This window comes from Gambusia affinis, linkage group LG15 (genome assembly GCF_019740435.1).
Source record: "Gambusia affinis linkage group LG15, SWU_Gaff_1.0, whole genome shotgun sequence".
Classification (NCBI taxonomy): Eukaryota; Metazoa; Chordata; class Actinopteri; order Cyprinodontiformes; family Poeciliidae; genus Gambusia; species Gambusia affinis.
The window spans coordinates 13,316,307-13,342,312 of NC_057882.1; the positions used below are offsets into that span (position 1 = coordinate 13,316,307).

Genomic DNA, 26,006 nt, shown 5'->3' on the forward strand with positions numbered 1-26,006 from the left:
CAATGTTTGAACAGAGGTTTGCTTTATTCATGGAGAAACACAGTTTGTCATTAAGACTTACATTTTGTTTGAGCCCACAGACTCAAAAACTCTAGTATTTTTGTTCATTTTGATCTATAAAATCAATGCTTATTCCAGTCAGTGTGGATTACAATACTGCTGATCATCACAACACGAAAACTTGCTGTACATTTCCCTTTTTTTTTTTTGTGTCATTTTAATTTTTTTTACACCGTAGACACATTGTCTACTCAAACAAGAGACCTACATTTACTCCACGGAGGTGACCACTGCATTTCTCCAAATCAGAAAACAACAAAGTCTGTGATTTATAAAGTTTGTGTGACTAAACCTGAGTATTACACTGAATTCTGTTTATGTACAGTCGAGTTAGGTGTGTGTGTGTGTGTGTGTGTGTGTGTGTGTACGCCTCGCCGTGGCATTTTGCACACCAGTAATTCCGAACGGTCGCGCGAAATTGCACAACACTTTTGAACCAGTTTTCAACAGATATGTCGTCGCATCTGGAGTCACTTTGGTTTCGCTCTGTTCCCACAACAGCTCAATCGGAACTTAATGAAACTGACAATATCATCCTTAAAGTCCTCGATAAACCCAGCCTCGGATGCAGAAATTACTAAATTACACTGTGAATAATTAAATAGTCAAACAAATCACGACTCAACACGCCTGTGCTTTGTGAACATTAAGGGTTGCTCATTAAATCAACTGTCAAACATTTCAATAAACACAAACCTAAGAGCGTCGGAGTAACGAACATTAAACACAAATCTTGGTAGGACCTGGAAAGTTCTGAATTAGTCCTTCGACCACTAGGCTAAATCCAGATTTGTGTTTGTCGTTGGGCTACTCCTAACTTCCTGTGTGGATTCACCGTCCTGTGTCCATGAAAGCACACAAGTTGATCATCGACAGCCTGTGCGCCAAAAACCATTTGAAACTATGTTTGACGAAGCCACCCAGGAATAACTTTGGCATGTTTCATTAGGCAAAATATATCCAAAAATACTTAAAATTGCCATTAAAACGTTCATTCAGAAGAAGAAGATGCATGGGCTGCAACGCACAAATTATCTTAAGAAGTATATGAATAACCCAGGTGTTACATTTCTATATATATATATATATATATGTATATATATATATACACACACACACACGTGTAACTATCTACAGAGAGGACATGATGCTTACTGCTGTACACAGGGAATCTGTGCACTTTTAAGTGGCACATAAACGTCCCTGCAAAGTAACTACTGTACCCAGTAAGATTTAGTACATACCAGTGGGCTACTCCCAGTGACACATAGTGTCACAAACATTATGGCATTATTACACCCTCTCCCATTCAATTAAATAAAACTATATTCATATTATACATTTCATATTTTAATACATTCAAGGTATAGATACAATTTGTATCAACAAGCAAAAGTCAATTCTAGACATTTGTGGCTTAGCTGTTTGCGGCACATTGAAACCGGAAGGAAGGGGGCGCAACGTCACCAACGGTGCCTTAGAGTTCGAACCTCTGCATCGGGATGTATTTTTCCAACAACAGTGAGAGGTTTACTTCAGCTGTGGGAGCAGTCCGATGCCCAGAAACCTCTGGAATCCGCCTATGGATATTCTCATGGCAAAAGTGGTACTTTTGGCTCAAATTTCCAGACTTCCAGTAGTTTTTATAGTACTTCAAAAAAAAAATAAAAAAATTCACTAGTTCTAATGTATGTTATTCTTGCACAAACGGTGAAGTAACACAGTCATGATGAGCACATTTCTGTTTTTTTTCCTAGGTCTGACCTATTGAGTCTAATCTAGTACTAGTAAAACAAAGTCCAGACTCTTTGAACACAATGACAGAATTGCCATTATCTCAACACAAATATTACTTTTGGAAATTTAAAAAAAAAATCTTATCTATATGTCTGGATTTTTTTCTTCACTAAAGACAAAAATAAAGTAATTTAGCTCAGGGTTTTAAATTGCAAAGTGCAAAGTAAGTGGTGAAAAATCACTTTAAAAAAGAAAAAAGGAACTTTTTCACATAGAATTTGATCATTTGAATTATCCACATGCACAACTAAAGTTGACTTAACAAAACTTTTACTTGCAAGGGATGTGTTATCTCTTCGTGCATGCTCAATATACCAGACGTTTTACAATAAAGTACATTTTTTGTGTCTAATATCACTAAGCTCACCTTAACACACGTTTGGTAATAACTCCGAGTTCATCTGGGCAAAAGACTGTTCCAGTTTTCAAATTAGACATTATAAGCATTATTTTTCTTTTTATCTTCAGTTTAATATACGTTTCCTGGGTTTCAGATTCACTTTTTCCAGATAATCCAGTAATCTCCAGGGGAAAAGGATGGCACGCAAACTTTTAGCCAAATGCCAGAAACAACCTTGACAGCAGCCTTGCAATCTGATTGTTTCACATGTAGAAACATTTAGGCAGTTTGTTTCACCTTCTCATGAACAGACAGGCGGCCTCAAGTGGCCTCGTCTTTTTTCATGAAAAAAACAAAGTCAGCAAAGCCCAAAAACGTCGTTTGGGCTGAACACATTCAACAGGTTTTTGTTTATTTTTCTCTTTATGCGTCACGTCTGCTCATATACCACGGTTGTGCCCAAAACACTAAAAATAAATCCATATTTTTAAAGCAACACCGAGAGGCTCACACAGTTAGCGCTGCTAACGAGTAATACCACCACAAGCTGATGCTGCTTTTCTTACTGATTGGGGATTTTAAGAACCTCCCCCACCCACCACAGTTTCTCATATTAAAGAACATGGCAATAATATATGACCTTCTTGAATCCAGAAAAATGAGTGGTATTTCCCTTTAAAAGCAGGCAAAGTGTGGCCCTGCTATGCGGTTTGGCTTTCACGGTGCAACTTCCCCGACTTCTGTAGCTGCCCGTTTCACGCTTTGTCCAGAAGGGGGCAGCACAGGGGAGGCAGGTGCTCATTAAAATAAGAAGATTGGAACCTGCTGAATCGCTGACAAGATTTCTGGTCCAAACCTCGCCACTTTACTTCACCTTTTGTGTTTCTGGCTCACACAAACAACTAAATAATCCCACTGAAGTTGCACAGCGTGAAAGCTCCACTTATAGCTCGCTGTTCAGGATCTTAAGGTGCATAAAGAGAATATACAGAAAAGTACAAAGTTTTGCAATGCCATTGCTATATTGAACTGTACATAGCTAACTTTTGGGTTTTTACTACATATTACATGTAGGAGTTTTCACAAAATAAACCACTGCTAGATCAGAACACACTGTGGACAGTAACCAATGGTTTGTGGCATAAATAAGACTTTAAATGGAAAATCTGAAAGCATCCTGAGAGCAATGTGCTGCAAAGCACAGCCTTCCATACTACTTCTACTCTGGCTGCATGTATGCATGTGAAATGTCTTATTGTACATGTGTGTATTCCAGCAGTCAAGCCTTCCACTAAAAGCCCTACAGAAAGTTCTGCCTCTAAATTTGCTTTATTGGCTTATCAGAAAACCCTTTTGCTTACAGTTCGGAAGAAATAATCTATAAGATGTGACAACAATTGCAGCCTTTACTGCCAGACCTTTTATTTTCTTACATCTGGCAAAGGTAACGTCAGATAAATATAAAATCCGATGCAAACGTTAAACTGTGATGGCTGACACTGCTTCACTGTGGCAGGTTTTAACAAACATCTGCTGCATTTCCAGCAACCCTCTCCCCTAAAATTAATTCATATTTTATAGCAGTAAAATGATCTCAAACTAAAAAAAAAAAAACGCTTTAATCCAAAAATGTATTTAAAGCACTATCTATCTGTGCCCCACTGGGGTAAAAAATGTGACATGCCATTCATCAAAATTGGAAAGACAAGAGCACACGTCATTCCACCAAAACAGCTACCTTAGCTGATTTAAAAAAGAAATAAAAAAAAATCTAATGTTTAAAGTCTACTTTAAAAAGATGAGCCACAAAGTAGCAGCTTTTTCTGGATTATCAAACTTTTCAGAGGAACAACTAAAATGTAAAACTGGATGTGTTGGATGGATGAGCATCCAAGTCACAAATAGTAAAAAGTAAGAAGCTCAAAAGCTCCCTATTGGAGAACTCTAGCAACATTTTAAGTCTGAGATTCTGTTACCGCAAAAATACTAATATTGTTTAAGGGGTTATCCAACAAATGTGGAGGACGCCGTTTACCGCAGCTAGTAGGAAAACTCCCTTCTCAAAGACTGACCACACTGACATGCACATAGGAAGCCAGGTTGGTGAAAAGATGAGCTTAAGGCGTGAATTCATTACATATACCATAATAAACTACATTATATTGGTTTTCACAAAGCATAGATTCTTCACTTACATCAGTTTGCATACAATTAGCCACGTTTTTATCCTATCTAAAAATTGATACCTACTGAAACTAGACAGTGTTGTCTGCTTCTAAAACGTAAACTCCACCACGTCTAGGAGGGAAAACGTTACAAGTCATCTGCAAATCCTCAGGAGCGTTTACTGTTAGAGTGTGAGTGATTGGCCGCCCCTATAAACTGCGGATACATAAGTTTTCCACTGTGAACGCTTTACGTTCCACTGGATACTTTTTTTTGAGCCCAGTCTTCATCAGAGACACACCGTCCCATTACCTCAAGCGACACCGAGGTTTAAAAACTGTTGCGGTTTCATAACCACTGAAATCTTCTGTCAAACTGTGCTTACAGTTTACAATGAAAAAGACAAAAGTTCACTCGGGCATTTATTTCTACAGTCGGGCAGGCTTTAAAGGTGGAAACTGAAAAAAAAAAAGGAAGGCAGGGAGAGGAATGGAGGAAAAAAAAGAAGAAAGGAAGGAGAAAAGAAAGAGTACATGCAAAGAAAGAAATAAAGGAAACAAGAAAGGATCGAAAGAAGGAATGTAGAGTAAGGAACTACTGGTGGAGAGGGAAAAAAAAGAGAAAAAGGATAAGAAAGGGAGGAAAGAAAAATGGAAAAAAAAGGAAGAACAGACACACAGAAGGATCAGAAGGGAGCAAACAATATTTAAAATGAGATAGATAAATAGAATATGGAAATAAAAATAATTTTTCCTGTTTTTTTTTGTATTTTTTCCTATACTAATCCAGACCTGGAAAATAGGAACCCTCTTCACTTGCCGTCACACTCTGCTTGTCAGCTGGCTGAAAGAAGGCTACTTGATTTTCCTTGGCTTACAACAAAGACAAATTTGCCTGTTTGAAAGTGTTTTCTATCATGGTGTGAAAACTAAAAGAGTGTGTTGCCCAATTAAATCAGGAAATAGAGTTATTTAAATTCTATGGCATGTTCTATGTATTTGTGGTGAAACCGGAGTCTCTCTGCATTTCTCACGCTGGCTCCTTCCCTACTTAGAACAACCGAGTGAGTGTAACTTAGTGAAACTTCATTAACCTGCTCCTGAAAACCCAACGGCTTCACAGAAAACTTGACGTTGACAGAACTACTGCTTTGAACAAACATTTAGTGATGACCTTTACACTGAAAACAACCAGCAGAAGAGATTCGACAGATATGTTCCTAGTCAAATCCTGAATGCTGCATATAATAAGGTCAGGAAAGGAACTTTGAAATCCTCAATACAGAACTATTTTTGATTATACTCCAATTGACCCCAAAAAACAAATTACAATAATGCTAGTTCGTAACACTATAGAAATTCTGGTGGTGTTTCTTTTTTTTTTTGGCATGTCTTAGCAGCTGATAAATAACTTTAAAATAATGGCTTTCGTGAGATCATATGTACATAAATATGTGCACGCATCTACAAGTCAAATCTCTGTTTGGCTTGCTTTGTGCACAGTCAAATCCTACCAAAATAGTAGCTTTTTTGAGAAAATATATCTCTTTAGATATTGTGATAGTGCTTTACGTTTGAAAATTAGGACGCTTTAATGACAACGTCCGCGTGAACCAATCAGACAATGACTAAAGCGTGAGGTCATTCAGATATAAGGCCATAAAGTCATAGGTCATGCTGAGAGGTATATACCTACCTCCCTCTTACTTCATTTGAAAATAAATGCACAAAAATATATGTATATATATATATTTATATATCACAAGTACTATGTACAGCAGAGGCATTGCAAAGCAAGACTATTTATAGTTCCACTCCACCAGAAGCAAAACGCGTTCACAGGGCCTGAGCAGCGTCTTCAGGAAAGCTTCATCTGGACAAACACAGACGTCTCCTTGACGAGATTTGTTACCGAGCAAATTGTTACCACGTGTTTAGGGTTAAACTAGCAAGCTAATTTCTTAAAATTATAATATTAAGTAATAATATAGAGCGTGAGGATTTCAATTATTAAACCTAACTATTAGATGGAGTTTAATACTCCGAAAAATGTTTTTGTTTTTTTTGTGTTTTTTTGCACACACAATAAGCCTCTTCAATATAGAAGCGCCTTGATACGTACGGATGTTTCTGCAATGCTTGGTCACACTGATGAATAGAAAGGAAAGGAATGTTTTCAAGTTGTGAATACTGTGGTGTGCATACTTATTCAGCCCCCTTAGTGAACAGAAGCATTTTTCTTTTACTGGAATTATAGCGATAAGTCTCTTTGAGGTACACCTTTAACACCTTAGGTGTTAAAATTGAGCTTATTCTTATTAAACTATCTCAAGCTTGTTCAGATCACATGTAGGGCATATGAACAGAAAGTTATGACACACATTTTTAATGGAGATCAGATCTGGACTTTGATCGGCCCTCTTCTAACACAAGAATATGCTTTGATAGAAATCCTACCATTTTAGTTTTGGCTGGATGTTTAGATTGTTGTCCTGGAAAGTGTACCTCTATCCAAGTATTAAGTTTTTACAGCTTCTAACCAATTTTCTTGAAGGACTGCGCCATTGTAAGATCCATCCACCTTCCCTTCTCCCTCTGAAGAAAATGATGCTGTCACTATGGAGATGGTGTGTTCAGGGGAATGCTTTTAGACCTTTTTGACACTTCTGAAGGCAACAGGTTGCACTGGATTTTTATTTAGGGTTATTAGATTAAAAAAGGCTGAAGACCTTTTGCATATCGCATAACTTTTCAATAAACACACTGAAGTTTCTGAGTGTAATTTGACAACGGTTAAGGCATTTATAGCTACCGAGTCTGTTTTAATGAGTACATTCAAACATATCAGAAATACTATGTGAATGCTTAAAAAAAAATTTAATACTTATTAAACATATTAACACTCCAGCAGATATTTTCTAAAATAAAGTGACAGTGCCCAAATGTAGCTTTGCTGCTCCTGCTCAGGCGGTGTGAACGTGTTATGAATGAGTTCCTTTAAAAGAGTTCCACTTTTCATTTCAGCTACACTAAACTTCAGATAAAAAACATCTTCTACCAAGAGTTTGTTTTTTGTTTTTTTCCCCCCGATATATGCCATTTTTTGTAGACCTATAATCTGATCCACACAATTTCCAACAATACAGGACGGAATAAGAAGCTCCTGAGAGCTGCACATGCAGCCACAGCGAATAAATGCCTAATCTCTGATCAAATTCCTCATTTGTTTTTCACTCTATAAGCTGCTCAGTGGCATGACCTCAGTTTCGTGACGATCACAGCTGCGAGCTGCTGTGGATCTGTTAAATGAGGGTTCTTCTCCATGACCGAGTGGACGATGTACGCGGGGAAGATGTTGCAGAGGTTCCTGTATGTTTGGTACTGGTGATCTGGAATGACGTACCGCTCTTGGTGCTCGGCCGCGGACGGGTTCTCCCACGGCGAGTTCCAGATTTGCTCCATTTTGTCTGGCATGCTGCGGACCATCACCCGCTCGCAACACGGCATCAGGCTGTTACTGAGCGGATACGAGTGATATCCGTAGGACTCGCTGCCGCAGGGCAGCGGGTCCCAGCTCGCGTGCTGCTCGCGGCACAGCGGCGGCCGCCTCTGCCTCATCGGGTTGCTGTCGTACAGCCGAGAGTCCGATATGCTGTCCATGCGCGTCATGCCTAGAGACCGCGTTGGCTGCGAGGACAATGGCGGCAGGACGTTCTGGGCGAGCGGGTAGTCGCCAGGACAGCTGGAGCGGGCTCCCACCGTGGCGTGCTGGATGTGAGGTGCGAGGTGCGCCCCGGACTGCTTGCGAGGACCTTGCTTAGGCTCCTCCTGTCCATAACTCTGGACTCTGGTGAGCGCGTCGTGACGGAACCCGTGGGAGAAGGCCTGCATCCTCGCCTGCGCTGGAGCCTGCTGCTGCCCCTTGATGCTCTCCTCCAGGCTGCTGTCCACAGAGCTCGGGTACAGCTCCCCGTAGGAGGAGAACGAGTCGCTGTTGGAGTGGCTGAGGCAGGACTCGGGGCAGTGGCTGGGGGTTCTCTGGTACACATGCTCGTGCTCCATGCTACAGAAACTGTCCACGTTGTGCATGCTGCCCATGCTCATGTTGGAAAAATCGCTGTGGAGCGAGTAGTATCCGTGGTCGCTGACCGAGTCGTACTTGGGGAACTGTTCGCTGTACGTCACGGAGGCGCCGTGGCTGTTGGTGACTAAAATGGGGGGGTACTGTATGCTGGACATGTGCTCTAGGGAGTTGTGTGCAAACTGCAGAGAGCCTGGAACGGGGCTGCTGGCTGAGCGGGTGTTTAACGCCCCGGCTGCGTGGCTCTTGGCAGGCTGCATGGTGGGCACGCTGAGAGCAGACACGAGGGAAGGCACTGAATTTGTCTCGGACTTCCGGGCGACGGAGAGCGCCTCTACGGGTTCGCAGGCCACCGAGCGGATGCTGGGGTCGGACTGGCGTTTAGGCGCCACGCGTTTCGCTTCGGAGCCAACGTCCCCCTTAACGGCGGCTGGACCTGTACCACATTTAACCAAAGCCCCTTCGCTCATTGTTTTTACCGCGGACAGTTTGGCGAAGGCTCGCAGCTCGTCGGCCACGGATCGCTGTGGTTGGTTCACGCGCTCCGGATGGTAGTATTTGCACTTATGACCATATGTGCACTTTTTCCCTGGTTTAAAAAAAAAAACGGTCCATGTCAGCAACTTTAAACATTTAAGGCTTTTGTAAGGATGAGATGGTTTTAATCAGGAACTTACCATAAGGGCAAGGCTGCTTTTTGTGTTCTGGAACCACAGGCCTCTTGCGGAGGAAGTTTTCTAAGCTCGGCCCATGTCTTCCCAACGGATCATCAGGTGGCATAAACCTGTTACAAAGAGAACCGTTAATTGGAACATTTCAACTAATTCAATGGGGAAAATTTGCCACAGCATGAAATAAATCATAATTCCCAAATAACCAAAGATCCAGTGACCTGAAAGCTAAGGCTGTCGGTTCAGCATGGAGGAAATGCATTTTCCCGTTACAGATTTCTTTTATTTTGCTTTTGTTTGCTGTCACTTAAATATTTTACATTTTTTTAAAAAAATCTGTACAAATACAGAATACAGATTTTTAAATAGTCTTTTAAATGGCAGACTTTTCAGAATTGTTTTAATTTAGCAACATTGGAGAGTTTTAGAGCCTCCTTCATTTTTTGAGCGGTTTAAACTTTAAGTTGAGTTTAATTTCATAAACTAAAGGCTCCACATCCACATTTAAGTAAAATACCGTTTACACATATAAACATCTTTTAAATTAAATAATACATTTCTAACAAAGACCAATTCAACACAATTCATTACTTCAGTCATGGAGTGAAACAAGACTAATGTTGCTTTTACCAAACTCTGCCATGGATTCTTACTTGTCATTGACAAAGGAATACATCAGGAGGCGCTCTTCTATAAATTTTTTCCACTCTGGTTTCTCGTTTTGCAAGTCTCTGTAGTTGTCATTTGACACAATAATTCCATCAGAATCGTAAGCCAGCTTCACTATGAAGCGATCATCGTAGCACACCACTCTCCTGCCCTGGACTCTTCGAGACGGGGTAAAAACCAGGATCTTCTCTTTCTCCAGTTTGCGTAAGATTTCTTGATCTGAAAGACAAATTAATTGAAAATATTTAACAGTAATAATAATAAAAAAACCTAACGTCCTTGCAAAAGTATTTGTACCCATGGATATTTCCTTATTTTGACAGATTGTTATCTATTGGAATTGTACATGCTAGACAAACACAAAGAGGCACAAAATTGTGAAGCGGACGAAAAACTGTACATTGTTTTCTTACAATTAAAAATGCCACGGCAATTTATATTCAGCCCCTCTCCTTTAAGGCCCCAAAATAACTTCCAATTTAACCAATTACCACCAGAAATGATCTAATTAGTAAATAGTTTACATGCAGGTAATGCAATCTCACCATAAACACAGCTGTTCAGCGAAAGCCTCAATATTGTTACAGAACATTAATAAACAAACTGCAACATGAATGCAAAGGAACACAGCAGGCAGTTAAGAGATAAAGTTCAGTTAAGTTGAAAAATAAAGAAAAACACCTCACATTTACAATGTTTTTTAACCTCACTTTTATTCACTATTCAATAATTATTACATTCGCTAAAGAAAGGAAGAAAACATGGCTGCAGAAGACTTAAACTGGGCTGGGCTTAACATCCCAGTAAGACAATGCAGTGATTTACATCAACTATATCAGAAAAGCCCAGTTTAAGTTTAAATGTAAATCTAAATGAGCCTCTGTGGCATAACTGGAAATGTGATCCTCACAGATGTCCTTCCTATTGTTTAGAAGACTGAGCAAAAATATGAAGCTTCTGGAGACGCACCTCAAAACACTCGCAGATGTATTTACAGCAAAAAGATTTAGAAAATTTTCTGTTGGTCCAAAACTTCCAAAGCACTGAGGTTTGGTTGGACTGTGACCAAGTCTGAAGTTCAAGCATTGTGAGGTGCTGTTTATCATCAACTTGTTTTAATGGTTGTATTTTACCTTCTAATCAAAGGGTCTTAACATTCGGATGTTTTCCGTGATGTGAAAGAACAGCAGCTGCCTACAGAAGCGTTGTATACCTGTGATGAGGGCATCGGGTCTCGACTGCTCCTTCCTCCAGGCGGGGACAAACACAGTGATGTCTTTGTGTCCTTTCTCTCGAAACCACTCGACCGCCAGCTGGATACCGCGACAAGAGAAAACCTCCTTGTTCCCGTGGCTGGAAGAAGACAGCAACACTGAATAAAGTGGGATCACATCAATAAGAATAGATGGCGGTCAGATTGTCTGCATTACCTCATTGCCACGTTAGACCCATCAATGACGATGGGTCGAAGGTTATCGTACGTATCCACGGATTCTTCTTCGACTGAAACTTCCGGACTGACAGTTTCTTTCACACAGGGGGGCCGTGACGTTGACGGGGCGGTGGCACTGCAGGGTTGAGCTTCGTGTTCCGCTTTATTCCCAAGCCGGACCAACTCGGCGAGAACGTCGTTGATGAGCGCCGTGGCCCCCAACTTGTTGAGCACCGTCTCCACCTGGTCTCCGGAGTAACCCAGCTTCAAAGCAAACTCCATCTTGGTTTGGTACTCCCTTCCGCTGGCGGGCTTGAGGCCTGGTGCGGCGCCAACACTGCCGCCGCCGGAGTCATCGTCGCGAAAGTCTTGCAGGGTGCTACTTTGGGAAAAGCTGGGCCGGTCGAGGCATGGAGAGCGGCAGAGCTGGCGGTGGGGTTTGGTGACGGCAAGGGGCTCCCTCTTCCTGCAGCTGCTGTTGCCCAGCTGAGGCCTGTGGGGCTGCTGCTGCTGCCGCCGCCACTGCTGCTCCTCCGACTCGCTCTCGGAGCTGCTTCCGTCCTCGGACTCGTCCGTGGCATGCTGGGCCTCCCTTGAGTCAATGTTCTGCTCCCTGCATGGGCGTTTTTCCATTTTGAGCTTCTCCACCATGGACCATGCTGTCATCACGGCCGTCTCGGCGCCTCAGCTTTCCGCGCCATGCTGCCTCACCTCCGCCGCTGCCAAAGAATCATACTTGGTGTTGAGACTCGTTACGCAGGTTGAAATGGATGCTCTTCCCCTTTTCAGCAGACAAACTGAACTATGTAATCCTGTAAAAGAGCAAAACGCAAAGGGTCAACATTGGCGATATGGGTGTTTTTATGGAGTTCCCATTTATTATCGAGACAATTTATTTATTTAACGTCAGATTAAAACGATGGAAAAATGATCTCATTTATCCTTTCAAAACCCACTGTTGCATTAACATGTTAATGCACAAATATGAATAATATTTATATATAGCACCAAATGCAACAAAATACTACAGCAACCTCTTTGCGCATGTTCTTGTTGAGCTTTTGGAGAAAATAAAATAATACCAGCAATAAGCAGAAAAGTTTTACTGTCTCTTCAGCTGACTGCTGTTTAAAATGGAAAAACCCACAGGTCTGGTACAGAATGTGCTAATGCACCACAGAACAGACCTGCTCTCCATGAGCACAAGAGCCTTACTGGTCTCACAAGCAATGTTTGAGCCAGTCACACATGAAGTGAGTGCACTAGTTAGAATAACCTGAAATCGTGTGGGCTGAGCAGCGTATCCCTGCGCCTCCAGCCCTCCGACAGACAATCGGAACTGAGCCGAATTCCACAGGGAGCGCGCGGGCTGCTTTTTAAGGTAAAGCAGTGCGGTTCTGCTGCGGAGCCTGCACTGTAGACTGTGCAGCACTGTTTTGCTACAATACATCTAAAATTTCAAAAACAAAAACAGACAGATACTGATAAGCGAGCGTTCATAGGAAGTGCTTCATTAAGAAGACACACTGGAACACACTTTCCTCTAGTCTTGCAGAGTACAGCAAGCTTCAAGCTTCAAGAGGCACAGCCCATGATGTGCGTTGCCTAGCAACACAGCCTTGTCATCAGCTAACTCCTTTTTACCAGTCACGACTAACACAAACACAGCTCATCATGTCTCTTTATACAGCCAGTAAATGCAGAACGCTTTCGGTTACTCCACAGTTCAAACGCAAAACATCCAGAGGCGGCAAACTTTGCAAAAACAAAAGCTGATAACACTGATTATCTTTCAGACCACTGAAAATAAGATATTTTGACTGCAGTAAATGCTTGTTGTGCTGTCACAATGTCATCCACTCAAAGAAATAACATACAGCAGTGTTAGGGGGGGGGGGGGGGTCAAAAACTAAATTAATGTCCTTCTCTATCTAAGTGGGGTTACAGGATCTGATTGCAACTTTTACGATGGCGGTGAAGGACGAGGCCGTGGTCTGAATATCTAAACAGGAAGCTGAAAGGAAGGTGGCCGAGGCATTCGCTGTGGAACTTGGAGAACCGGTGGCAGAAACGGTGGAACAGCTCACACTGCCTACTTTCACTTGAGTCATTTTGTGACCGTGTCGACGCATGTTCAAAGTAGCAGAGCTGTTTCAAATCCTTTCCCTCCCACCTCCAGATTCACAGTCTCCGTCTCAGCAAGGCCTCTGGACCATCTCTGCATACGCATCATCTCATGTTTCATAGCAACAAGTTGGAGCAGGACAACAAGGAAGTTCTTTTTTTTTTTTTTTTCCACCAGCACCAAGTAGAGATGAACTAGATTGATTTTCCTCAGACGGATTCTGAAATCATTACTTAGAAATGTTCAAAAGTCACTTCCAGATAAGTGGTGTATTATCAGCACTTTGGTTCTGTATCAATTCGGATCGGTTTCGCTTTCGGTTCTTTTGCTGTTTTATGCAGAAATGATGCAACTCGTCCCGAGTAAACGCTTTCCTAGAGCAGAAAACTGCCTGTAAGCAAAGTGAAGGGTGATAAAAGAGAGCGACAAACAGCTTGACAATGACGTGGCAATAAACACAGAGGAAAAGTCAATATTGCAATAGGCTAGATGTTTGCCTGCTTAAAAGTCCATAAACACAACCATGTTCCAGGATTTCCCCCATACTTGGAAGGAAATCTACCTGCTGTTTCTAACATATCGAGCAATCCTGGATGTCGGCTCCAGCAATAAATAACAAGCATGTTTTCACTGAAACGCAAAAAGGACAGCTTTTCACTACTAAATAAACAAAAATGTATAACTATAAGGTCTTTGTGATAGTGGATTTTTCTCATTCGTAAGCCTCAACAAAAGAAAATAGAAAAATCTATTCCAGGGCATGCAGCCAAGTGAAATATTATGATCCCATTACCATTTTGGCTTTGATCAGATGATGGCACTATGCTCCCATCATCTGACTCATTGGACCAGTGACATTTCTGCTGCTGTGTCAGGAAGAACAGCTGATTGCCACCTTAGAATTGTTCCCCTAAATCACACTGATGGACCCAACTGCTCGTTTCCACACACATACACACACACACACGTCAAATAAATAACCTGGAAAATATCTGCTTACAAGCGAGTCAAAACAGCACCTAGAAAAAAAAAGTACAATGGCTATTATTTAGAGAAAAAAAATGCAACCACAGAAGAATAACCTTTGGTGTGTTTTTCAATGGTTCAATGGTTTATTACACCAGATTTGACTACTATAACACTTGATCATTGCTCTACACCACAACAAAGCAGAAATTTGCTAAATGTTCTGTCTGGAAAACACACATGATAGAAAAATAAGTGTTCCACAGTTCCTCCTCAATATTTGGTCTGCTCTTCAAAGTACAGATGAAGTTTTATATATATATTTTTTAAGTCTAACAACTGCAACAGATAAAATATATATATGTTCAGCAGGTTCTTTGATAGTGGGTTCAGATTTGACTCTAACAGAAAATAAAATAAAAGGTATGATGAGATTATCTCCGTTTATATGTTCCCAATTTTTCCATCTCATACTTCATAAATATACAACAGTGCATTGGAGAGCATGCTGCTGGTTGTAGACTGAGAATAAGTGGGGAAAAACAGACTGATTAGTAAACCAGTTTCGATTTCCCTGGATATTTCTTAGCATGAACTTGATCATGCAAACATAACCCGCTGATAATACTGAAAAAATAAACACTGGACATCTACTTCTTTAAAGATTATCCAAAATCCTAAAGTTGTAAGAACAGATGGACCTAAACATGTTTTCTGTATACATTGACCAACTTTTACCTCTAATTCATACACTAAACCCACTGACAAAGTCTCTCCTAGATCATTTTACCGAGTATTGAGGTCAATAATGCTGCACAGATTCGTCCAACAAGTTGACACGACAACACGAGAAAAAAAAAAAACATCATGAGTGTAGACAACCTAAATAGAGGAAAGTTAAACGACGTGACAGCGGGTGAGGAATTATATTTATGACACTTTTTGAACGACTGCTCAAAGTTCCGTACAGAACGTTCCCTTAAAGCCTAAATTTAAGCAAGAATCCCCGCTTTGACACCCGCAGGCCCGGGTTGCGGTTAGCACACGATGCTATTCAAACATTCTAATATCACTGAGCTAACCTCAGACAACACAGCCAACGTTTCAGCAATACACATCTACCAGCTTAATGCGAGTTAACCTGTTGGGCAATGACTAGAAATTGATCCAATAACGGTCGACATGAGTTACTACTATTCTGTCATACAGCCCCCGGTATCTCAAGTTAACGGTATCAAAGCTATGCAACCCTGCTTAGCTAACGTCCCCTCTATTAGCCAACTTAGGGCAATCACAGGCTCCCTTTAACGCCTCGATGCTAAAGCTGGTTAGCATCAGCTGCTGAGCATCTGCTAACAATTTAGCCGGATTACTACCCGTAACTTGAGATAAAGTTGACATTCATTTAATAATTAAGACGACGGCAAAGCAACAGCAATACATCACGACTCTCCTCACAGTGCGCACATACCTCGCTGCCATGGTTGGCTTCAGACGGCGCTCATCTTCTTCATCATCTCCTCTCACCTTGTTGCTGTCATCCTCCTCGCTTCTAACAGTTCTGTTTTGCTGCCATTGGCGCTGTCGCAGTTAGCTCGGGGTTGCCAGATAACGCGAGGGAAACAAGTAAATGGCACCGGGCTGGAAATAGCGTCGCTAACTTTGCTTTCGTTCTCCACCTGAATTTAGACGGTCGCTCCTCTTATAGGTTTGTGCGGCGCTATAGACAAACTTACCCCCTCGAAAATAAGAGCTGCGGCAAATTCAAAAAGTTTTTCTCACGCTTAAAATTTATGTAGATTCTAAACGTAAATACTGAATTTCAAATGTTACATCTATATAAGCTGCGTTTGAGTGGATCTACAGTCGTATAAAACCTGATTAGATAGGCAAAGTAGCTTTTTTTTTTTTTTTTTTTTTACAAACAGATTATGTAAATACTGCACACTCCACACAGGCCCCTCTTTCTTTATTCTTGTTTTATTCTGATGAAGCCTAGCATCTCCCATTGAGATTTAAAGTCCCTCTAATGAGTCAACGTGATGGACTGACCAGAAATTAGATGAAACAAATTTCATCTAATTAGTTTCCCAACCTGTTGCTCCACACTGCTGACCAACTGGCTGAAAAACGGTAACACTTTCCCCTCTTTCAAGCGATCGATTCAACTTTCAGAGAGTATGGTATAGATTTGTGGTACAAAACTGAGCAGTAGACCTGATTTTAACATTGAAGGAACACACAGACAAGTTAGTGTCAAGGCTACACACAGCCCAAAATTAGATAACAAAATTTTGTCTAGATTTATTTTAGACCAAGCAAAACTAGTAGACAAAAGTGATCTAAGTTTTGACTTTCTCAGGTGTGTGGTACATAAGAGTAAATACATAACATTATACATAAGTATAAATATTCTAAAACTATAACATTTTTATCCAAGGCATCATACCAGCCCACTCTGAAAAGACTCTCTATCAACAGTTGGAATCATATGTGAAAAATAACTTTTACATTTTTAAACTGGGAACATCATTTAGCAGGTGTTTTAAACAACAACCTTCACGTAAAATATGCTTTTACACACCGACTTGTTGAACTCATTCATGCCACAGTGTAGTATTTTTTCCTGGCTGTGGAGCACAGAGCAACACAGCGCTGCCCCTCCCTCACATGCTCCTATGCACTGCAGGCCACCTCAATAACAGTAGGCTGACACACCTTTCCCTTGTTTGCAAAAAATAAAAAATAAAAATAAATGTTTGACAAGATTTCCTAGTGGGAAAAAAAAAATAACAGGGTCCTTGTATGGAAATTGCAGGAGTGCCACCAGCAACTCTGTTTCAAGTAGGAATAAAATAGGGAAATAATATGAACAAATCAGAAAAAGCTACACATTTCTGTTAACAAATCAATGATATTTTAATTCATATAATCTTGTGGGCATCTCATTCAGAGCTATGCCTAAAAGAAAGCCCCATTTGCAGTTCAGGTAGCTTTCTATTTGCACAAACCCTTAGGTGTTTGAACATGAGACTATGAACTTCTCTTAACTGGCAGTGTGAATGTGTGTGGTTGAAATGGTTCTCAGTCAAGGGACGCTTTCAACCACAGACTTGGTGAACTGATTGTTGGTGAGCTGAAAAAAAGAAGAAAAAACAAAAATAGAGCTAAACTGTTGTGTTTATTCTTATATAAGGCAGTATTCTATTCAGACAAACTGTAACAGATTTTCAGACAGATAATGCAACTCGATAAAAATAATAATAAAAAAAAGAGTTGGATAACTCAAAATACAGTATTGACAATTTGTAACAGCAATTCTGTCCACATTACAAACTACAAATAGTTGAAAATATAAATACAAATACAGTTTCTGAAAATGCTGTTAAAAACATTGTTTCACAAGAAAATGATACAAGGTGAAACCAGCTTTCTTTAAAAATATGATTTCAGATTAAAACAAAACACTACTTAATTCAGTACTCTTGAATTCAACGACTGAGTGTACGATTTTAGCTAGCATCATGAAGTTTATCCAAACAAAAGGTAGCAGGAAGAAAAAAAGAATAAAATGATGGTTTATCCCATTTTCAGGCCTGTAGCAAGCACAGTAAACATGTTTTCAACTTTATTTTTATTTAACCGCTTCTGGGGAGGCTCTTTAGTATCTCTTAGAGGAACAATATTTAGCCTTTTCTCCATTTGCATGAGAAATGAGCTAAACAAATACAGTTGTTTTGCCTTGCAAAGCTTACTAGATGTAAATGAAATGTGACAGCTAAAGTTAAAACCCTATCACCATCGTTTACTAGCACCATCTGTATATTCCCTACACTTATTTATGGGAGATAAATTAGCCAACAGGCACTTTTCTTTTCTTTTTTTAAGTTTGACTCAATGTATTTTAAATCTGACAAAATGTGTCTCTGTTTAAGAAAAATAAATTCAAGGCATTTGATATTTCTCTTTCTGAACTGATCCATTGCTGGGGTTTTTTTTTCCTATAACTAATCTGATCTGAGGATAAATCTATAGAGCTCAAAACAGACCTCACTACTGCAAAGAGTGACTGTAAACATGAACATGATCAGGCATTTAAAGCAAAAGCATTCATTGCTGAAAGGCAGCAGTGGAAAAAACGAAGCTGCACCACAATAAAACCCAGGCCAACGAGTAGCAATAATACAGAACAGAGTGTGAGATTTAGTGTTGAGACCTGAATGTCTACAACATTCCAGTTAAATTCAGTAGCTTAATGAAATGACAGTGTTGACGTTTTCACTGAAAATTACACAACCACCTCCTCAAAACCTTTCAGCCAGCATCTAAGAAAGTCGTGTGCAAACATACAAGGAGCAATGATTTTTTTTATGTACTTGGACTTCAGAGCATTTTATTTAATGCAGCAGGTCGTTATCTTTCTTATTGCACATGTCTGGATTGCTTTAAAAATTTATTTCACCTCCTGTCCATCACAGTGAGTCAAACTGTTCAAAACAATCAGCTGTACAAGTAAAAATGAGATACAAATGCTACTTTGGATAAACATACAAGCCAGTCTGAGTCAGTTTGCCCCTTCGCCACATCATATCAATAAGCTGCCAGTTTGTCCCATAGCCTTATTGTCCTATTTTGCTTTTTACTTTCTATCATACTTTATTTCTATTACCTTTGGTTCTGATCTCTGTTTTGACCAGTAAACAAATTATGAGTGAACCATGTCCATATGCAAAGATAGTCAGCAGAAACAGGATGCAGGTTTTACAGAAAACGCTACAGAAATATTTGAGCAGACTGCCAAAAAAGATAAGTGATAAAGTGTTCAGGGAAAGTGTGGTTAGAACATTATGACAGCTCTCTAAATAAGGTGTTTTTCTTGCAGAAACTCAAAATATAATTGCAAGAGTAATTTTGTAACACTTACCCAGTATTAAACTAGGGCACATAAGAAAAGTATAGAAATAAGGGACATTTCTGTACTCGATTAATAAGCAGGAACACTTGCCTTAAACAGAAATATTTGTTGTTTTTTTAAAAAAAGAGCCTACTAATCACATTGTTTTGTTAAATTGAATTTAAAAATTTGCTTTGGGTTACTTTTGTTTTAGACTGTTTGTACATTTTACAACAATAACGGCTATAAAATATGGAAGTCATGAAAAATAGGAAAAAGTAAAGAAAATAAAGGAAAACAACACAAAACAGACTTAATAAGGAACTACTACTTGACTTATTAGAATTCTCCAATTAAACCAAATTTTTTATTCCCCCCCCCCCCCCCACCAGGGGGGGGTCTTTTTGTGGGCTCTAGTGTCCCTTATATGACAGTAGGCTGACAGGAAAGGGGGAAGGAGAGGGAGGAAGACACGCGGCAAATGTCGGTCGGGTCTGGGAATCGAACCCGCGACGGCTGCATCGAGGACTCAAGGCCTCCAATCGTGGGCCGCGCTGTCCCCTACGCCCCCAATTAAACCAAATTAACCCTGCTGGTACGTATTATTTTTTGGAGTCATATGAACCACAGAAACTGACTTTACATTACTATTGATAGTAGAGACAAGGTCTCCCCTGATTGGTATGACTGTTTGTCCAAAACATTCCAGAGCAAACAGCTCAATTTTGTATCTAAATAAGTTCCAGACCTCCAAAACCGCAAAGATATGATTTGGCGAAGGGCTGAAATGACCAGCACCCTGTTAAAACACTCTATGGCACATTTATATGTGATTCACACTCAATTACAGGTGGCCTCAGAGTGATTATTGCAGGTCACAGGGGTCGCCCCATCCCCCTTTGCTTCACTAAAGATAACAGGTTTTTCCTTAACTGAGGGAGAGCTGAGGGGACTTCTAGCATTGGATGGAACCTCCCTACCTGTTAGGGCTCTGCCTTTACTGCCCTGACTGTGAGAGTGTAAATTAGCAGGACTCTGGCAGAAAACATCATCAGATTCCTCCTCTTTCATCCCAAAGGTGCTATGAGAGAGACAGCAGTCTGATCGCAAAGGAAGATGACACTGCCTACTGTAGAGTTCTGGATTCTGTGAAACTAAATCGCAACTTAGGCCGTCTGACACAGAGCAAAAATACTGCGGTTGCTTGTTGGCTTGACTGAGACTCTGGACATTTTCAGCAATTTCATCTGCCACAGTTATTTCTGATTTCTTCTGCCATGAAAGGCTTGTAACATTGTTACAGTCTCTGACCTCTGAGGCAGACAGGACTATTTTCTTTCTATAATATGGTGAACAGTTTCTCTCAGAGTCCTGCTCTGAGAACACAGCAGGTCTGTTCTCTCTATACGTTTCAGGCAACTCAAGGCTATCCGTATCCAGAGACCTGCTCCTCCTGTCCAGGGACAGTGGGTTCGATGTGGACTGGCTCGTTAGACCCAAATGCCGCGGTAGACTAGCAACAGCCCATGTGTTGCTGATCAGATTCTGTTCATACAGGTCCAACATCTGATAGTCGCATTCAGCAAATGCGTCTTTTTGTAGGTAGCTTTCTTCAAACTCCTGATAAGGCGATGAAACGTCCTCCTCCAGCTCCATGTGGATCTGCTCGTCGTATTCCCCCTCGTTGCGAAGGTCTACAACATCAAATGTGACAATTGTTGGTAAGGCCTCCATGTTTGGAGTGAAGGCGGAGCTCCTTTCCAAGTCGTCCACCTCACCTCCCAGCTTGCAGAGCAACTGAGTGTGTTTTGTGTAATCCACAAGTGCTTGTGAGAAACACACAGTCTGCCCATCCTCTATGTAGCTGTTGCATTCTTCAGACTGAGAATTGATATTTTTGTATGGTAACGCTACAGGCTTGTTTTCTTCAATATGCTCTTCTTTGGGTTCACAGAAGGTCTCAAAGTCTGGGTCCGACGAGCTTCCAAACGATAAACCACTGCATCTTTTCTCACCTTCTGCATTTATGGGTTTTGTTCTTGTGTCGGCAGAAGCAAGCATACTCTCTTTTTCATCAAAAATCTTGGCTTTGAGATTGTTGGTGTTGACTAATGTTTGCGGTTTTAAATTCAAATTACAGATTTCGTTTGCTCTGATATCCTGATTTTTACTGAATGAGTTTGGCATCTCAAGAAAATCATCTTTGTACAGATCAGCACTTCTCTGTAAGTGACTCATTTTTGGGACAAAGGCAGGATCTGTTGAGTTGACTGACTCCGTTAAGTAGTCACCGTGTTTTGAATTGGGAAGTTGGGATTTGTTTTCATAATGAGGGCTGATGAGACTCTCATCGGGTGCAAAAAGTTCATAAAGGGCATCCCCACTGTAACTATCCCTGGGTAATCTGCCGGACCTTTTTTCTTGCCCTTCGTCCGGCCCTGGCGTGGTGGAATCATAATATCCCTCATCACTATTAGGACCTGACTCCTGATGCTCACTTTGAGGGGTTAGAACATCAGCTATGGATGAGGTGTCCATCGCTCCAGCCTGCTGCGTGCTGCTGCTGCTGTTCAGTGCATCTGCATTGTGCAAACTTGTCAACTCAGCAGTCATCTCTGTCTGGTCCAGATCACAGCTGTAGTAGACAACCTCTGATGTGTTGCTTCCCCAGAAATCCTGAAGACACGTTCCGTCAAGATCTTCTGGCGAGGCCATCTCTTCGCCACCACCCTGGTAGGTGAGATAACAAGAGGCCCTCTTCCCTCCATTTCTGCTTCTCTCTCCAGACACTGTGCTCTCCGTGATGCTGTCATCCTCTTGATCTGCGATGATGTCCCCACAACCTGTGAGGGAATCAAAGCTCTTTAGCGATGAAACCTCTCCAAAAATTTGGTTCAGCTGATCCGACGAACCGACAGGGGTTTCGGACGCCATCTGAAGTTTCAGACAAGGTTCGCTGGAACGTCTGCAACTGTTGTCGTAACCACCAGAGGGTCCTGCCTTTAAGTTAGCGTCCTTGTGTTTGTCATCAGACAGTTGAGGCTCAGACTTTGGGCATTCTTTCTCCATGCTGCTCTCCTTTGCTTTTGCATCCGCACGACTACATTCAAGACCGATGGAAATGTCACACAGATCCTCTACAAACTCAGGCACGTCGTGATCACATTCTAGGAACTCTGTGGCACTGCGGTTTGTGTTGCGTTGGACAACAGGCACCTCTTTCTGGCATTGAGGAGAAGACACAGCATTAGCTTCACTTGTATCATTATTTCTCTGGCTTCTGTGATGCCTAAAACTCTGAAAAAGACTCCTTAAGCTTTTTCTCTGTCGACCAAGGGTCAGTGACTTCTGGTCAGGGGTTGGGTGATTACATTCCCCTTGACAGCCACTGTGGAGATCTCCAGCTGCATCCCTGTGGCTGTGGTACTCAAAGTCTCCAGAAGAGACATACCCACTCCTGAGAGCGTTGTCATCGCTGACCTTACAAAGCCCATCGTGTGTTCTGCTTTTGCCGATTCCTTTCTTAGAGGACCACTTGTTCTGATTTTTGTTCCTCCCTCCAAAGAAACTCGGTAGAATACATATACTTTTACGAACACTGAAAAATGTCAAGGCAGTCCTCTTGAATTTTCCCGCTTTTTGAGACTTTGCAGTTTCGTGGATTGGATCTGACGGGAGCTCTTCTGTGACACCGTCAGGCTCAGTTCGCGAAGGCTGACTGGCAGCAGGAGGTGAATCCTTGCTGTCACTTGGTAGCTCCTCCACCTTGCGAGAACTCATGGTTGTGTCCTTCAGAAAGGGGAGTGTTTGACAGAAGCCATAACAGGTTAAACATCAGCTGATTTCCTCCATCTGAGCCCTGCATGCATAAAATCAGAACTAAAATTAGAGATCATGTTACGCTAGAATTTAACTGTAAGAGCACAGTAGGAAAATGTCAAGAACATGTTGTGGTACAGTCAAGTAGATGCGACGATTGGCCACCAGTGGTGCTGGTACATTATAGAAAGTGGACACAATAATGAAGAAGGAACAATGCTTTCAGTAAACACTGATATAAAACAACACATATAAAATATAAATATAAAACTGGTTTAATTTATTTTGCATTTGCTTCTTTTGACTTTTCATATCCCTTTGGCTAGCACCCTGTGCTTTTCTGTCTTGCTCTTTCCACCACTGAACCACTTATTACATATATACATATGCACTTTGTATGTTATGAATAAGCACAAATATATAGTTTCCCCATTAAAGTAAGTTTCATCCTGATGTTATTCTTGCTTAGAGCTGATGAAGTATTAAACTTATGCTGTGAAATAATATCTATATTATTATAGTTATTATAACCATATAACTATATTAGTTACTATATACATTATGTTATAATGTATATATAGTTATATTATAAGTATAATATAATCTCATATAATACAAACATTATTTGAGATTATAATGTTTGCATTACTTTAGAACTGATTTTTCCCCATAAAATAGTAATTTTAAAGTATCACTAAAGAAGAGAACTTTTCAAAACAAAAGACAATGAAGAGTTTAGAGGAAACAGTTTGGCTCTGTTCCTTACAAAGTTTGCAGTGAAGAGAAGTTCACTGATTGTTTTTTAAGGGAGGGGATGCATTTCAAAGAATAGAAGGGCTTATCTCAAGTTACAGAAAAGGGCATGTCTAAAATGACAAATAGGCTTTTAGTGTGTCTGCAAGTTGGTGAGACATTCTCAATATGAAACAATTGGATGCTGGAGGAACTGTTTTCATTTATTTTCAACTTTTTCATTTGCTACATTCAAGAGTAGTTTATTAGTAGTTTGAATAATATGTGCCACATTGTTTGTGTTTTACCTCCTTACATATCTGTACAAACAGATCATGTTTCATTTGTATTTCAAGTTTTGAGAAAAAATAAATAAATAAATAAATAAAACCTTTTAAAGTCAAAATTTTTACAATGTCATGTCCTTTTAATCATGCCAATTAGTGTGGCCAACAAGTATGACAAGATAAAGACTTTTTTTCCAAATTGTATATGCTTTGGCCACTAATTTCTGTATGTAAATTAATAAAACATGCAAAAATTGCGACTGGGAAAATTCTAGACAGAATATATCCAAGCTGAATATAATTAAAATGAGGCTGAGACATTTTCAGTGCTAGTATGAACACCAAGGGGATATAAGGCTGCCAAAAACGCTACTGTTCTGTAGAAAAGAAAATATTAAATTGAATAAGCATCTACCAAATTAATTTAAAAGAAAGCCTAGCAAAAACTAGCTATTGCTTGTTTTCTTTTTTATTATTATTATTATGGTTATCATTTCTAGACGGTTACCTAACTCCAAAGATCAGACATTAGTCAGTGTAGATCATCAAATGTATTCGGCAATAAACACCTGTAGTCCACCTACTTACACTATGTTGATTTATTTATTTCTTATCTTAAGTACACTTTGAAATTGAAATTCAAACGAGTTTTGTTACAATACTTCACAGGGAAGCTAATATACTTTTAAATTCAATTAAAGTTTGAAAAATATAATGTACCTTTACAGCTACTATGATTAGGAATATTGTGAACAGATGACGAAATACGCACAATTGTAAGGTAGTGGTAAGTAAATAAAACTGTTTCTAGTTAGACAAATAAATAAAATAAATGCGCAACATATCCTACCTGTATGCTTCCAATACTATAAAAGCGACCGAATAAAACCGCGTAAATGCGATATTTTACGCGGTCCCCTTTATTAAGAATCTTTGGGTTTAGCTACAGCGTGAACACATGCAGCAGGTAATAAAGCAACAGGCGATATGTTCAAATGTAGCAGCTGAATTTTACCAAAGTCCTGCATTAAAAAGGTGAGTCGACGTTCACAATTTTTGTAAACGGAACAAAGAACCACAGTCAGCTATAAAAGGCAGCAAAACAAAAGCACAAAGCTAACAGCCCTACAGTGCAGTAAGCAAACTTACCGTATAATCATCAAGTGCGGTCACACGGGTCAGGTAATGGTTTTAGGTGTCGGGTATGTGTTTCAGTGTCTCATTTCTGTGAAGGCTAACTTGGCTTTAACTTCTGAACACTACCTGGTCTGAGGAATTAGCCAGGCCTCGTTGCAGCTTCACCAGCAAAAGGATTCTGTTGGTCCAAGCTGCATTTAGCTAGCTCTGGTGCTTGCTAACAACGTTGAGGACACTCACCGCCCCCAATCCTGAGTGTCCCCTCTTCGGTTTCTGGCTGTGATGCGAGTCTGTAACAGCTGCTGTTGCTGGCGGTGCCGCTAGCCTCTTTAACTCTACCAAGCCTGAATTGAGGGCAAAATGCAGATCAGCCGAAACCGCGAATCGACACCTGACTCAGCTAAGTACGCTAAATTCTCCTGCTGGGTCAAATTAAACACACACAAGTGAAATCCTGCATGGTGACTTCCTCCCGACTTCAGTGATTTTTTTTTTTTTTTTTTTTACAAAATCTCCTTTCCTGGCTCTCCATTCCACAGCGCATGTCAATGACGCAACATGCGTGTAACCATGGGAACGCACAGTGCTATAAAAATAAAAATCATTATGAGTCAAGATGATCCTTCAAAAATAAAAATAAATAAAAAATATATATAACGATAACACACCCTTTTCTTTTCTTTTTTAACTACAAAGGTTGTTTGTTACCTGTACAAAAAAAAACATTTTTCCAGCCTACTTAGAGTCCATGTTTTTCATTCGAGTATGTGCTGTGCAGATGATTAGCTTGAAAATACCAGTCAGGAAAGAAATTTTTGTTCTGTTGTTTGA

General features: G+C 40.4%; 2 protein-coding genes across 4 annotated transcripts; both read right to left on the reverse strand.

Annotated features, from left to right (window-relative positions):
- zc3h12b (zinc finger CCCH-type containing 12B) lies at positions 1-25,974 on the reverse strand. Of its 2 annotated transcripts, none has more exons than XM_044141253.1 (6): positions 25,416-25,974; positions 11,214-12,027; positions 10,997-11,136; positions 9,768-10,002; positions 9,121-9,227; positions 1-9,032 (listed from the first exon to the last, which is right to left on the reverse strand). In XM_044141253.1, exons 2-6 carry the CDS (start codon positions 11,879-11,881, stop codon positions 7,609-7,611), a joined length of 2,574 nt encoding a protein of 857 aa, XP_043997188.1. In that variant the 5' UTR covers positions 11,882-12,027; positions 25,416-25,974; the 3' UTR covers positions 1-7,608. The 2 variants fall into 2 exon arrangements, with proteins under 2 accessions (XP_043997188.1, XP_043997189.1); XM_044141254.1 differs by lacking the exon at positions 25,416-25,974 and adding an exon at positions 15,778-16,181.
- Positions 17,235-25,655, reverse strand: LOC122845160 (APC membrane recruitment protein 1-like). 2 transcript variants are annotated; one of them, XM_044141251.1, is made up of 2 exons: positions 25,188-25,422; positions 17,235-22,989 (listed from the first exon to the last, which is right to left on the reverse strand). In XM_044141251.1, exon 2 carries the CDS (start codon positions 22,978-22,980, stop codon positions 20,041-20,043), a length of 2,940 nt encoding a protein of 979 aa, XP_043997186.1. In that variant the 5' UTR covers positions 22,981-22,989; positions 25,188-25,422; the 3' UTR covers positions 17,235-20,040. The 2 variants fall into 2 exon arrangements, with proteins under 2 accessions (XP_043997186.1, XP_043997185.1); XM_044141250.1 differs by having other exon boundaries at positions 17,236-23,059; positions 25,188-25,655.
- Positions 25,975-26,006: the final 32 nt, after the last annotated feature.